Source organism: Cyclopterus lumpus, chromosome 17 (genome assembly GCF_009769545.1).
Source record: "Cyclopterus lumpus isolate fCycLum1 chromosome 17, fCycLum1.pri, whole genome shotgun sequence".
Lineage (NCBI taxonomy): Eukaryota > Metazoa > Chordata > Actinopteri > Perciformes > Cyclopteridae > Cyclopterus > Cyclopterus lumpus.
Window position 1 is genome coordinate 9,603,790 of NC_046982.1, and position 16,756 is coordinate 9,620,545.

The 16,756-nt window shown below is 40.9% G+C and overlaps 1 protein-coding gene across 1 annotated transcript; it reads right to left on the bottom strand.

Annotated features, from left to right (window-relative positions):
• Positions 1 to 2,196: 2,196 nt before the first annotated feature.
• LOC117746328 (myomegalin-like) lies at positions 2,197 to 10,551 on the bottom strand. Its single transcript, XM_034555387.1, has 7 exons — positions 10,411 to 10,551; positions 5,723 to 5,799; positions 3,539 to 3,662; positions 3,308 to 3,465; positions 3,060 to 3,210; positions 2,327 to 2,380; positions 2,197 to 2,220 (listed from the first exon to the last, which is right to left on the bottom strand). The coding sequence occupies exons 1-7, from the start codon at positions 10,549 to 10,551 to the stop codon at positions 2,197 to 2,199; spliced, it is 729 nt and encodes a 242-aa protein (XP_034411278.1).
• Positions 10,552 to 16,756: the final 6,205 nt, after the last annotated feature.

The following is a 16,756-nucleotide window of genomic DNA, read 5'->3' on the forward strand; positions in this document are numbered from 1 at the left end:
GTGGCCTTGGTATTTTAATAGAGCCCTCACCCAATCAGGGTAACTTATGTCAATACATGCTATTGCCTCAATATTAGTATTATTTTGACTTCTTGTTGCCAAGCTTGAAGCATCTCAGCAGTAATTGGTCACTGGTTTGTTTTCCCGAAGGCGCACAAACAGATGGTCATGCGTAGATATGCAGTGCAAAATTCCCTTCCGATCATGTGCTTCGTCACTAATGTGTGAGTCAGAGTCTTGGGACCTTATATCTGCTTCAAGATCCTTGATTGCCGATGGTTTGAAATTTAACTTTTGGGCGTGAGTAACTTTCTGTTAATCAGATGTGTGTTGGAAAATGTATAAAGGATTTAGTTGTTTACAGGGTACCAATTACTGAAACATATTATTGAACAGGAAACCCTGGAAATAATTGTCTTAAGAGGTTTCAGATGATATTTCTTTCCTGGCTCTTCCTCTCTCGCCAGAGAGATTTGATCTAAATGGTTGTGGTGTCTGGGGAACTAATTAGGAGCTCTTATTGCGAGTGTCTGTAGGAAACTACACAACTTGATATCAGTGATGGGGGCGCTGAGCACTCAAAGGTCAACCTGACCTATCAACAACGCGGCTGAAACCAGACCCGCTAAACTGCTAACCAGCGAGATGCCTGTATGCACACACGCACATACAAAGAAGGCGCCTCATGGGAATGTACACACACACGCACACACACACACACACACACACACACGCACACACACAGGACCCCAGTTACTGATCCTCACACAATCTCTGTGAGTAGATGCAAATGAACCCCTATGAACAGTTTGTCACTGCTGCAGAACATACATTGTTACTAAGCTACAACATAAGGCAAATTAGTTTTGTTTTAGACATATTTTGCCAGCAAAGGCATTTCCTTAAATTCTTAAAAGGAAAAAAACATGTCCAACGGTGTATTGGATTTGATGGATTCATTGTGTTATATTCTACATGCTGTCTCATTCGTGTGCACACATATGCACAACTAACACATATCTGTCACCTCCCTTTGCAAATGTCCACTGCACTGACCCCAAAACCCACAAAACAATGGTAGTTCAAATTCAGCTCTCAAAAAAACAAACATTCTCTCCAGGTTGTGCTCAAAATTAAGGCTATGTCCTTTCTTATCTATATAAACACTCAGTGTGATGTGCAACAATCATTATAGCATTTCTAGTCACACTCTCAGACACTACGCCACTGTTCCCTTAGTGACTACATGTGTTGCACATAGTGTTGTCGTCCATTTCTGAACATACTACCCCGCTTTGTTTCATTTTGTCCTGCACACTAACACTCACACATACAAACTTTTACGCGCAGATGCATCCAAATCTGCCTCGTGAGCACATTTGCATCCTTCATCCACAACTGATTTACAAGTTAAAATGCCTCACACAGCAACACACATATTTGCAACAAATGCAGGCCAAATAACATGAAGCAACACTGCACAGCAGAAGAACAGTGAATAATAAAGTAAACTGTGGTTATGATTATTGATTAACAGAAGTGCAAATTGATGGCAAAGACTCCCACTATGTAGAGGGAGCTCACATGAAGGTAATGGTCCCCCTCCATTAATATTATTAATAGTTTAGTTAGCCATCAGGAGAGAAATGTGTCCTTGGGGATGTCAGTGCATCTAAAGCCTAGAAATGTAATGAGATTCTGGCACTTTGCGTGATGAGATAAACCCTAAGATCTGTCACGGGCAGCCTCACATGATGCTCCATCCATTGCAGTACAAGAAGACTAAGACTAACTCGTTGTTTTAGAGGAAAGTTCACCATCACATATCTATGTTGACCAATCACATTGAAATAAGCTGCTGCCGATGATGAAACCGTCAGGGTTAGATTGCACAAGACGAGTTCCAGCTCACCACAGGATGTTTCACTTGATGTTAATTTACTTTGTGCTATGCCATTGTATGACATAGAGTAGTTGTATTGATTGTATTAGGTTTACTTCTGCAGGTTGTCATACTTGTCATTTTCTTCAGTGGCAAAATGAGAAATAACACAATCCTTAACATACTGGTTATATTGACATTCCTCTGATCTCCCTCCAGCTTAAGTCATTTTGTAAAAAATAAAAAATTGTTCAAATAAGCGTTTATTATTTTCTGCAGTCGTCAGCTCCTTTGTAAAAATGCAATGTTTGTCTTCACCATAAGGAGGCAGAGTCTGTCTGACACGAAGAGAGAACTGTGAGGCTATTCTGACACTTAGTGGAGAACTCTATAATAACATGAGAAGACTAATGAACCAACGTAAAGATACAGAGCTCCACACACCTGCATCTCCTGTTCGATGCGCAGCCTCTCTCGGCCAAGTTCTTCGTGATAAAACTGTAAGAATGGAGACAGACTATTAACTTACTGTATGGAATAATCTGAGAATTAAAATAATTAACCTTACATTCAATCTTAAAATCAAAGAAACAGAATGAAACAGAAAAGTGAAACAAATAAACCTCTGACTATGAAGCTGTTTGTAAGGTGCCCAGGAAGCTGGCACGGAGTATTTCCTGTGGGCCGTGATTCAGATATTAAGCCTGTGTTGTTGGAGGGAGTGTGGCTGACGTCATACTTCATGGGAGAATACTTGCATCCTAGAATTCTGAATTTCCCCCAGCTGGGGATCAATACGGGTGTATCTTATCTTTCATGTGCCCCTGTATGTGTTTGTTTAAGTAGCAGTTTGTGCGTGCAAATAGTTATTGTGACCTACATGAATAGCCGTTCAAATAAGGTTCAGGAATGTCACCAATGCTGCTTCAGGAGCCTCTTTCTAGAATAGACGTTTGGCCAGAGGAAACATGGTGTTCCAGAGAAACGCAGTAATATTAGAAGTCTTGTAAACACCATACAGGGATTTAATGATATGCTCTAGGGATGACTAACTGATAGAAACACATGTACTGAAGAGCTCTAACACTTGCTTGTTTGGGTATCCCTTTGCTAAGACAGCGAAGAGGTTTTTTTAAAAGGGTGCGTTAGTAAAACTAGGAATACAATGTCTACATACATCCACATCCTTCTGTAGCAGAGATGAAGACAGCTCGTGAACTTGTCCCTCCAGCTCTCCCACCCTCAGTGTGAGTGTCGTCTTCTCTCCGCTCAGCTCTGTGATGAGCGCCTCCTTGGAACAGAGATCTTTAGTCAGCTCCTCTATTAACCTGAACACAGACGGAGGAAATGCCAGTGAGGACAGGGAGGTGGATTTGGTTGGTTTGATATTAGTGGTGGTTGAGGAGATGTCTTAGTGTTTTGCACCTGTCTTTGTTGGTGTTGGATGGGGACAGGATGCTCAGAGGCCTCTCGTCCTCTGGGGTGTCCTCCATGGGGGTGTCTAGAGAGAGCAGGGAGGCATCGGAGTGCGATCCAGCCAGCGAGGCTGAGCGGATGGCCTCGCTGCGTGCTAGCTGGGCCTCCTGAAATACACACACATAGCATTTGTAAACCTGAGGCACCAGTTCAACCAGCTGAGCGTGTGAGCAGACGAACCTCCTGCAGGAGCTGAATCTTAGTCTCAAGCACTTGCTCCATGTGGTCGATTTCCTGCTGCCTCTCCTGACACCGTCTCTGCAGCTCTGCCTCATTGTGATTGGTCAAGCTCTCTGCTGTTGTGCTGTTCAACAGGAAAAAAGCAAGTCAGAGTTGATCAGAGGCAATGATTACAGTCCAATTCAGCTCCGTTTAAATGCACACACTAGCCGGTGGTGGAAGCATTAGAACATGATGCAGAGCCAAGACACAGAGATGACATCACTCTCCTGTCTGCTACGGTGCTCATGGGAAACCCAACACCTTTTCAACATGGTTTATTGTCATAGTTAGTGCCGTTCTGTGTTGGTAAAAGACTTGAGGTAGAAAAGATAAAGCATCTGATGCAATTTGAGTCCTTTTTTCCTGTTGTAAGTAACTCAGTGGTGTAAAACTCAATTGATACAGACTGTGGAAGCAATATATTCATACATATGAAAATGAGACATTCCTCACACAGCCTGTTTCTTTGTAAACAGGGCTCATGATGTAAGTGTTCCCCTTGCTCCACCTGTGCGAGCATCTGTCTTTATCACTTAGTCAGTCAACGACGCCATACCAGAATTTCTGCTCCCAGAATGGCACACGCCACGATGTCGCCGTGAGTCCTGCCCTGGACCCTCTCTACGTACGTTTTTAACTCTGTCCACCACATGCAACAGCTCAAATAGCTGGGATATTTTGAACCAGTCTGAGTAATGCAAATCTCTTGTCTCGTGGACAAGTGTCCTTTATGTGTATTGGACAAGACCTTCATGCTAAGCGCCAGCGTTTTTGCGAGATGTCAGTAATCTTGGACCGTCAACAACACAAACAAATTAAACTCCTGAGAAATGCCGCGAGGCTTCGAGTTCATGGGACTCAAGACAGTGTCAGATAAGGCTGTGCTTAAAAATGTGACGCTCAGGCTTGAAGTGTTGATCAGACTAACAATATGACAGAATGTGAAAAGAGGGAGTGACAACAGCAACACAAATACAGAGGAGTGATACAAACCCATTACTCCTTTCCAAGAGCCAACAACCACTACCTTCATCTCTGTACATTTCAGAAGTAACGCAGGCCAACGACGGTGTAGTGTACGACATACAGAATGATGGCTGAAATGACACCATGCTTACAACCCAGAAAGACCTCCACCCGTGGCTACATTGCACATGAAATCAACCAAACTCCAGCAGCAGGTTCAAGCTCTGTCCTGGAGCAAGAGAAGCCCAGCGATGGGAGTTTTAAGGAATCAACAGTTGAAAAAAGGGGACTAACATTTGTCTTAAACTACCAGTATACATATAATCACCGGAGACAACTCTGGTCCCCTGGTTAAAGGGCCGTCTTCCTCATCCTCGTGTCACATTTAGAACAACAGCAGTTGTTACAGCCTGTTGACAATAATCTTTAACAAGACTTTTTTTGTCAGGGGTTTAAGTTATTGGTCGCATTTGCCTATCCATTAAAATGCTTATGCGTGTCCTTAATGTGCGTGTCTGCGTGTGTGTGTGTGTGTGTGTGTCTGTTATCTCTTTCAGCTGCTGCATGACATATGAGCTGTACATGATTTGAGGTGTTGCAGTTAAGATAGGACCATGGAGCCAACACCCATAGATGGAGGTGCACACACACGTGCGCACACACACACACACACACACACACACACACACATTCACATACACACACACACACACACACACACACACACACACACACACACACACACACACACACACATTCACATACACACACACACAGACAGACACACATACTCCAACATATCTTACACACAGCATTATAAATGATCCATCTTTGTCCCCAAAGCCTAAAAGTAAAACAAGCTTGTAGGCAACTTGTGTTTATTTGCACAGTACGCACTATGTACCATATTAATCAAAGTATATGAGACCAAAGAAAACATTAAACTGGATACCATGATGTCACACAGTCTGTTGATAAAGGTTCTCTGAATAAAGCTAGACTGTACAGTGTTGCATTTTTCAAAGATCGTACTTTTCTTCTTTGGTGCTTTGTATCTTTAGATAAATAGTTGTTTTGACACCAACATTCCCACTTCCACACCTTGGGAATCTTAGTTTATTTAAGGTATAGGTTGCACATTAATACATAATCATGATCATCAAATTAAAGACTTACATTGCTTTGTCCAAAAGCTGCTGTTTCTCCTGGAGCTCCTGCTTCAAGCTCTCTACTTCCACCTTCAGCTCGATGTTCTGCAACAGATGAAAGTAGTAGCAGGTCAGCCATTGGTCATAAGTTAATTGATCATTACACATCATCAAATATATCCTCCAACATCAGCGTTAAATCGTGCAACAGATAAATTACCATTTGTAATTATACTGTTGTATCAGTGATAGTGGATGGTGGCCAATGATTATAATAGTCCTGTTAAAGTGATCAAGAAAACTTGCAATATTGGCAAAACAGATACAACAGAATTTCCTACAATTACATAAAGAAAACCAAGCTGCAATATATGTTGGACCTATTTCACACACTTGATCTCATCAATGTGTGTCTGTTCTGTATATCTGAGGTTCAGTTACAGATTCTGTACATTAAAAAAAGGTTTTAATATTTTTGACATGCTGTTTTTCATCTTTTTTATATTCACTGGGTTTGTCTGAATGTAAAGTTGTCTTCCCACATCTTGTGTACCTTTTCCTCTTGCTTCCTACATCTCTTCATCACACGCTAACCTCTCTGTCAGAACATGTGAGCGTGCTGTCATGGCTGGTATATTTAGAGCTAGTGAATTCGTGGCAGCTCAGATATTCACCGTCGGGGCCAAAGGCTAAACTCCACAGTTTGTTTACCTGCTGAAGTCCACAGGGGACATTTAAGAGCCAACCAGGGCTCTTACACTGGGGGACAGAGGATTTGAACAGCCGGATTGGTGGGGCTCATTATTTACGTGACCTTAGATAGCCGCAAGAGGACAGTTTGTCTGTGTGCTGGACTCATCAAATAGCTGGTTGTATCACCACAGCTTGGCTCATGTTCATCTCAACAGATCATGTCCACTATCTCTTGTCCCTCATCTTGATTTATCTGCGTCTCTGTACATGTGTCTGTCTCTCCTCTCCCTCCTTGTTCGTTCTCTCTTTCGGTTTTAGAAATGTTTGAGTTTGTTTTAGAGACTGTTAATCTGCCCCTGTCCCTGCCAGAGAGCGTTATGTCCCTAACACTCAAAGCCTGGAGCCTCCCCATAAACATTTTCACATATTACACATACACACAATAGAACGTGACAAATATCCATAGAGTTTAGATTATTTAAAGTGAGTTTTTACAGAAAATACAGAAATGAATGTGCTAATTCTCTCTCTGTGTGTGTGTGTGTGTGTGTGTGTATGTGTGTGCGTGCGTGTGTGTGTGTCAACAACTTAGCTTACAGTAAGAGAGACATTTTCCCATCTTGAAAACAGCTCTATATATAGACACTCATCACAGTGCACCAGCTGCTGTTGTGGCCCCTCCTGGCCTGCCGGCCCCCAGCAACAGATCCCCTAATAACCAAACTGTGCAAGAGGAGCATTGACCGGAGTGTCCCTAATTAATCAGACACACCTGCAACATTGTGACTGATCACTGACAGATATTATATGTTACTCTCAATTCATCTGTTGATGATGCTGCTTATTTTGCATATTCCATACTAAACCATGTATGCTCTGGTTGCATCACTTTATTTACATCAATGAAAACCGTGAAATACACTATTTTCAGTACAAGATGATGAATACGATTATTTACATGATTTGATCTGCTTATTATTTTCTTTATGATTTGATTATTAGTTTTGTCTATTAAATGTTTTACAGCAATAACTGAAAAATCGGAATTCAAAGATATTAAATGTATAATCCCATAAGATAAATAAAAGAAGCAAATCCTTCAAACGAAGAAGCTGACAGTAGGGAATGTTTGGTATTGTTGTTAAAAAAAAAAGTATTAGTTTTTATTAAAACAACAGATTATTAACTTTTTCTCAATCAATTTATCGACGTATCACGTCACCTCTATATTTAATTACAATTCATATCAAATAAATCTCTACATTTTACAGTGACATGACTGAACTTAAATGCTTAAAAGAAATGCACAGTGTAAAGAAACCACATGTTGAAGAGAAACATACAAACACACTCGAAGACGTTATGATGCATGAGTTGTGTCATATGGATCATTGCACTCAAGCCTGCTCTATAAATAGAGTCTCTGGAGCTCAGAGAGAGATCAGTATGTACCCAGGGCCAACACACCTCATCTGTACTGTATTACATTGACGTGCTTTGAAGGATGGGGACACTGACACTGGCATGACACTCAACCAACAGAGCAATGAGCAACTAAGGTCAGATAACAGCTATGGAACAAAGATTTAGTCTCCAATAAAACAGTGATTATCCTTTAGCTGCACAGAGTTAGAGATTGTGAAGCACAAGGATTAAAACCCCTTCAGATGACGTGGGATCAGTTTACGCAATCACTGCTGGTATGCAGCAATTGTGGGGGATACGTTGCAGGACGCTCAGGTCTTGTTTGGCTGGATCAAACAGCCATTTAGTATTTCTCAAAGAGTTGTTGATGATCTGAGAGGCGAGTTTTAAATGCCAGCTGGCTTGTGTAAACAGATAACAGCTGAACCGGGTCACCTTGTTGCGTTCGCACACTTTTCACGGACAGAGTTGCACAGATGGACGCACACCTAGAGACCAACAGATATTGACACACAAATAGAAATGACACTCACAGGAAGATAAATGAAAAGTGTCACCGTTTTTGGGACAAAAAGAAAAGATACATTTTCGATAACGGGCTGTAAAAAAGGTTTCTTCTTACTGTAAATCAATACTTCAAGTACATTTTATCACGGAAGCTGCATTTCAAATAAACTCCTGGGCAAGTATAACATAACACCAGAAACAATATAATTTTTGAAATGCTTCTTTTCTGTGTGCAGGTGAGGAAACTAACCTAACTTTTGACCCCTGGCTACAGCAGTTTATGACAAGTTAAATTCAGTTGCCAAGGTTCACAATTTAATAACACAATAAGCAGAATAGCAGTCCTAAATACCCACATTTTTGCTTCAAATACTCACATTTAAAAGTACTGAAATGATGAGGGCAGCAAATACTTGTATTCTGTGACAGACTAAAAATGTATTTGTCTATTTTGGTGCAGTCTTGTGAAGCATAGATTAAAATTAAAATGAATAAATAAGAAAATGTTTGGGTTGATGCATATTATATATTATATTACAGTCACATTATTAACAGCAGTAGCAAAGTGAACAGATATACACAGACCTTCACCGAGTAAACTACGGAAAAAACGGATGTACCTTATTGCATTTCTACAGATAAATCATTTTTCAACATGAATATCGAGGTAAGGCATTACAATTCCCAACAGTTTGTTGTTTCTTAAAGGCAACATTGTTCAACAGTTTTTTCGGGCTCATAAATAAGTGAGTCAAAGTTAAAATCATCGATCAACTGGCTATGAAATGTTTGTTTTGCTTAACCATTCCTTATCTTTTCTTGCTGGCAGTGGGCAACATTGATTTTGACATATGTCATACTGCTCCCCGACCTGTGAGGTTATAGAGACCGTCTGCATCTTGGTCTCACATGTTGTGGCACCTCAGGTTTATAAACTTAGGGCCACATTTTTGCGATGAGTGCCAACATTAACTGTGTTCTCAAACCTCATTACTCAAATGAATATGATAAATGATATACATATATCTGGACAGCGTGGCCACGTGGTATTTAATCACCAGAGAACTACAGTGGCCTTCAAGTTACGTCAAAAAATTAAAGGCCAGTGTTTGTTTTGTGACTGTAGAAACATGGCGGACTCTGTGGAGAGTACCTGCTCCCTCAGTAGATCTGAAGGAGCTAAGCTAACGAAAACACAACAACTGTTAGTTTGAGGATAAGTGATGTCACAGCGTACTCATCCTGGTTTACACCTCTACATCGCTGCATTAGTCGAAAACTTAAACTACTGGAGGTCAGCAACAACCAGATTTTCAGTCTAATATTAATTTTGTTCGACTATTATTATCGGGGTAAATAATTAACTTTCCCACTCACATAAAAACAGACTGGTAGTAGTGGAATAAGGGATTGTTGACACTGTTTTATTCTTACTGATTGATTAAACAGTAGCTAAACCGCTGAAGGCTTTAGAATCTGTACAGCCTACGAAAGCCACTCTCATTTTCAATTTTCAAATCTAACATTTTCACAATGTGCATCAGCTGCTACTTTGGCCTGTCATATCTAGTCATAACTGGTCTCTGTGCATCCAGAGTTGTATTGCAGTTTCGTATCAAATCCCAATATAATAAATGAAACAATGCACAGGTCCTGCTGGTCAGATGTCAGCTATGTACACAAGCAAACTGCATCAAATATAGGTTCCTGCACAGAGTCCCTCACAGGGCAGCCATGTACCCAGCAACAGCTGGGTCAACAAACAGTGAAAGTGTCTCTGTGAAGCAACTCTTCAGAACAACAAACATATATATATATATATATATATATATATATATATATATATATATATATATATATATATATATATATACTATAATGATAACAATCCCCTCTATGACATGAGGGACAAATTAACTTTTTTGATTACCTACACAGTGTAAAATCCCTCCACAAAGCAACAATAATGATTTTTGATCATTTTGTTGATAGTGAAATCACCCTTGGCCCTTTTAGAGCATCTCCCCACACCCCTTGAAGTCCCATTCATCATTAGTCATTTCCTCATGCTCAACGAGAGGTGCTACTCACCGTACGATAGACATCCTCACTGCTCTCCTCGTACTTCTGCTGTATCCTCTCCTCCAGGAAGTAGATGCGGAGCTTGAGGCTGAAGTTCTCCTTCTTCAGATCATTCAGGTGCTGTGACAAAGTACGGTACCCGTTAGACATGGCCGTCAAAAAGCACCGACGCGGCTTGACATGTCCGTTATGGGTCAGAAATAAACAGTCGTCCTCGACCTATCCGTATCATGGAGGAATAGGGAGTCCATTTTAAAAGACAGTGACAGTTATGGCATGTCCATGTCCATGAGTCCGGTAACCGTTAGACATGCTACCTCCTTCTCCAAAAAAACATAATGTAAAAATGAACAAATTATTTACAAAGTGGTATCCTTGCCTCTAACAGGCCATAGGGATACAATCTACAAACACACACTAAAACTAACACATTCACACGGACACACACACATTAGAGTCTATAATGTTTGCAGTGCAGAGGGCGACTCTGCAGCTGGCTGCTCAGAGATGCAGCCATGTCAGATCCATGGTGTGTTGTGGTCTAGGGGACGGGACAGGAGCTTATTTTACAGGACGAGACATCCCTGGAATCCCAGACTGCCAGGGTAGATGGGTGGAGGAGGAGAAGAGGGAGGGGAGGAGGGGAGGTAAAAGGTTCAGGGCTCACAAGCAGTTGTGATATGAAGGGAAATCTCACCCCTCTGCAAAACAGGAGTGCCAAAAGGAACAAACAGGGACACGAATAGAAGGGATTTTGTCCTTTTCATTTTGTCTGCCTCCTTTCAGATTTTTATTGAAAATAAATGTGATTTGTGCAGTTCAAACACATGCAGTACACCAAAAACAACAACAACAACAATAAATAGAAAATATAATTACTAAGTATTCAAATTGTACTTGAGTATAACAATATAGTAGCATGTCTGGATGAGAGTATTGACAATACCTCAAAGTGAAGAGGATACAGACCCACAGCATTAGAGTCCTATATTTACATGAATCAATATTTCTATATAAAGATTAACACTGCTTCAAATGACACAGTCAATGTAAAGGGTGGTTGCTCTTAGTGATGACCCAACTAAGCAGCTCGGCAGAGCTTCTTTCATCTATTTTAGTTGCAACCATTTCAGAGAAAGAAAAGGACTTGATAAACCCACTACTGCCCAGCAACAGACAGTTAGCAACTAGCTAAAGCTAGCTAGTGAAGACAGTTTAGATTAGTGAGCTAAATGCCGAGATATCTTTCTCAGACGTTGGAGGAGACAAACACAGAGCTAAAGGGACAGTAAATGTTGGACTTAACGTTACAGTCATGTTGGCGGCATGAAACATGAGTAAATGCTGATGTTGCTTTGTGTCCGTTGGATGTGAAACTAGAGCTGTTAGCCATAACAACTTCATGAGTGACAGCATCACGTCATGGCTGACGTGCATTTTGGTGTTTTTCGTGCCCTGATGAAGCAAACGCAAAAGTCTTTGAGACACACTGGGAAAATGAATATTATTGACGGGGATGAGTCAATATCATTCGACCTTTGAGAGAACACGCATCTATAATTTGACTATGATAGTTGAACAGCTATGTTAAGTTCAGAAACTGCCCTGACAAAGGCTCACCAGCATGGGAAGGCAGTGTGACTGATGGGAGCGGGACTTATCGAAAAGAAGTTGGAGGAAATAGGAGACCCGGTAGCTGTGAGCCACAGTGCTATTAATAGGGAGGTGTCCTGCATCTCACACAGCGGTGAATCCCTGAATGTCCCACAGAGAGACGAGTGAACAGAAGTAAAATGACAGAAAGGAAGACAGTCTCCACATTTGATCTCATAATAAAAGCTCAACTAAGTTTAAAGACAAATGTCCGGTGCACAAAGCATCAATAATGAAGTAACTGAGGCATGGTACCAACAGATGCAACTACGTAATTTGTAGTTCTTGTTTCATTCATCGAGTGAACCTATTTAAGTGTCACATTGCGTGCTGTTGCTAAATAATTCTGAGCAAAGATAGGACAGGCGCCAAGCGGAGTCTCCACCCAACATTAGGGGTGACATCATGTACATAGTGTGTGTTTTTAAACTCCACGCGTGACACAACTCACACACACTCACTTGTCAGCGCTCCATCGAAGAACAACACATAGGAGTGAATGTGTGTAATACAGTATGTGTTTATGAATGTGTCACATCCAAGAATTGTTAGCCATCTCCAGCTTTGAGTACTTTTAGAAAGTAACTCCAGCTTTTGTGACTAGTTGGTGACACCTCCTGTTTTAACGGGGCTCAGCAGCACCTTCAAAATAACATTAAAGGACTATCACTGGCGGTGCGTTTAAGGGACAGTTATAGTGCTGGCTTGCGTTTTATTCTGATCTGGTATGCGTCTGGTGTCTATTGAAATGAATGTGTTTTGACTTGGAATCAATGTAATACTGTCTGGGTATTTTAGAGGATAACCTATAAGGTTTAATGTAACAGAGTATTTTTGGGGGGAATACAGTTATTCACTTTTTTTATAAGAATATCAATAACACTATCATGTCTTAGCTTTATTTATGAACCTGGATTCGGGAGCCGATTAGCTTCGTAGAGCATAAAAAGTGCTGGGAAAAAAATCCAACAACCAAATTGTAAAGTAATTATCACGTTGTATGTCGTTTTCTTCATTCGTACACAAACAGAAGTGTAAACATATGGCTTTGTGTCTCTGTGTTGTGGCCTAGCTGTACTTTTCCCAGGCTCACTGTTTCCAGTCTTAAGCTAGCTGACTGTCTCCTGACTAACTCATACATGGGCTACAACCACATCACTAAGTTTCAGATTTGAAGCATTTACACTACTCTGGAGTTTAAAAAAAAGGAGTTTGAAAACCCCGGGTTGTGTGGTAGTGTGGCAGAACCAGGGTCATTTGAAAATGATGACGTATACTCATGCTTTTTTGATTTTACTTTCTCTAAAACCCCTTTTAGTAATCTCAAACCCACCAACTGACAATAAAGACTGGGAGCAACGCGATATGGAGCAACAACATGTCACATCAGGGAGGAGACCAGATACCAGAGTGTAATCAAGGCTTTATATATCTATCCACATATGGGTTACAATGTGGGTTCAGTCTCATTCAATCATCCGTTTTCATTTATTTCGTTGTATATTTCATTATGCTTTTTTCACCACTTTTAAATGAAGTACTTTGAAAAAGGAAAAGAAAAGAAATCTCATGCTTGTTATCAGTAGCATTGCTTCTTATAGGAAGACGAGAAGCCACCAGATGGCCCCGTAGAGCATATTTCCATTGTTATTACTCACTCCAGTACTGTTCATTGTGCTGAAGGACACTCACTCACATCAAGCGCATCGACAATTCAAAATTAAGACTCTTACCTGTTCAAACTGCTTGAGTGTGTGAAGCTGAAGAGGAGGAGAGTTGTCATCACTGCATAAATCTAAGCAGAGGGATCACATTCCTTTAATCACTATAGTAATTGTGGAATCGTGGACATGATTGTACACAAGCCTACTACTTATTTTAAAAAGAGAGCTGTGTACCTGTCATGTGACCTGGGATCTTAGATGAAGTCTGCTTTCCCACAGCACTGTCCAGAGAAACAAAAAAAAAAGTAGCGCACACATTAAACATTATGAGAGAGAGATAAATAAACCGGCAAAATAAAAAAAACATTTACAACAATATTCATAACATGCATAGATGTGTGACTATCATACACAATTAGCTTTGTAAAGGACAAGAGCTCTTTTGGAAATGAAAAAAGGCCCTAAAATCCTTTCACTGAAAGGGCATTATCTCATTTGCACCTCTTTAGGGAATTGGAGGTCATCAGGGAGTCCCAGCAGGGGAGAGGAGGGATAGGAGGAGCCACTGAGGCTTAAAGTTTAATCGAGCCTCTCAGGGCTACCTGCCGTCTACCAACCGAAACCTGACAGTTGTTGTAGAATTATTCTTCCTTCAACCTGCTTATAACCGAGTGACTACAAGAGAACTACGACAAACCACTGTGAGCACAGACCGCAGCAACAGCAGCCGCTGCTGAAACAGGACTGCATATCCCTCCGTCCATTACTCCCCCTTCCAGTCTCTGTGTGTACATTCCTTCAACAGCTGCTCCATCAGAAAATGTAAAGACAGTTGCTGCATGCTGATGGTTTACAAGTTCACTCTGTGGATAAATAGTCTACATGCTGCATCATTGGGGTGGGCCAGGTAACAACATCACTACTTTTTCACTATAAGACTGCTTGGACTGTGCAAATATCAGTGGGATGGTCCATTTATAGTAACAGTGAGTCTCCCTGTATGTGGGAGGGATTTGGTGATGCAGTAACCTACATACAATACCACACAGTCCAAGGAGAATTTGAACTGGGGGCACTGCAATCACTTAGTCTGAATGAATAGTAAGTGGACTTGTACTGTATTTGACGCATAACATGGGTTGTGTTTATTGAAAGTCATTATTCTGTTATGCTGACCCTCAGCACCTGAGTATATACATTAATTTAATCTTTTGTATTACTCCTTGGCCTACAACATTAAGTGTATCCCAGGCCTTATTGCCCAAAATGCATATGTGGGCCCTTTAAATATGTGCTACTGTTTTGCAATGCAATTTCATTTGTGCAAAGTAGGCCACAATTAGCCTCTAGAAGCGCGTCCTTGTCTATACATTTCACCACAAAATCACATTATGAATGCATTTGGGGGAAATGACAGACATCCGGTGCAATGTGGCATCAAAGTTAAAATGCATATCGCCAGTGGCCTCAATAGCAATATGCACCGATCCATAAAGCATGCAGAAGGCTACACTGTGTGTGATACAGCCAGGCCTTTATTACACCGGAGGATGTACGGATGCTTTATGAAAACAACAGTTAAGAGAAAATGACGGCGTTGCAACCGAAAGAGGATTTTAATTCAAACCCGGCTCATAAACCCGGCTCGTGCTTTGTTCAGATACCCGGTGAGCGCAGTGGTCTTCCGCTGCGGTGTCACCTCCGCACACAATCGGCTAAAAATGCCGCCTCACCTCTCAGACTCTCCCCAGATTTGCTCTGGCGGCGATGAGCTCCAATCCATAAAGGCAGTTCCTCCAGTCAGCGGGCATCCATGCCGGTCAGCCGCTGCCTTCGAATCACTCGTCCATTATTTAATTTGAGAGACAATACAACCACACAGAGGAACATATGTTAATGAGCGCGGTCCATGCGCACGGCGCTGAGTTCTGGAGGGGGTATGTGTGGATGCGCGCCCTGAGGAATGAAAGCGGGGATGTCACAGAGCCCCCATCCCACCGAGGAGAGGGCTGTTCAACCAGCCCACCTCCACGCTGCTTCAGAAGGGGAAACGCTTTAAGGAGAGAATGAACTGAACTGAACGTGTCCTGATTTAACTGAAGACAGCTTCATTTTCCAAAATAAAAGAACACCACAGCCATGTTTTAAGGGCAACATGCACATTGAGACATGGAGTTGTCATGTACCTTTTATGTGCACTGACTCATTATAGTGACCTTTTTTTTATTAGTTCTGATTCAAATGTCCATTTTCTTTAAGATACGGTGCATTTAGGGAGTTATCAAAATGCTAATTTCCAGTAGTAGAATGCATTAATTAGATATGGAACAGATGGTAAATAATAATGCACCCTAAACAGTAGAGGTGGAAGAAGTATTAAGATACTTAATTCACTACAATACAAACACTATCATATTATCAAAAATATAAACTTATTCTACTTTTACTATGAAAGAAAGTTCTCATTATGCAGCAGAATGGCCACTGACAGACTTTTGTTATAATCATTAATTGTATTGTACTATGATACAGAAGAAGAATTTTAATGTTGTAGCTGAGATAAGCTATAGTTCTCTATTGGGAAGTTAAGTTAGCGATGCCTTGCATTTTATTAAATAAAAGTTTTGATGTAAAATTAAATCATTAATTCAAGCAGTCAAATATTAACTATACTGTATTTCTATTCGGTAGTACAAGCAGAAAATAGAAATACTCAAGCAAAGTATAAATTGTACAAGTTGACTACGCCCCTTCTTAATTGGAGAATACACATTTGTTTTAACTGCCAACAGAAAACCTTTGTGAAATACTATTTGTAACACAGTACGGTTCTGTGAGACGCCCCTCAACTGTTATGTCAGGTTGCAGAGGCTGCTGATTGTTTATTCAATGTAGATAATGTCATTGACTGGGATGTACTGCTCTGTACGGGGAGAGGGATTAGGTGGGACAAAGTTAATAAGATCATGTCATTGTTCGCTTTAGCAGTCAGTAACAGCAGGAGGTTGTGAGATACAGTGTTGGTAATCTGGAGGCAA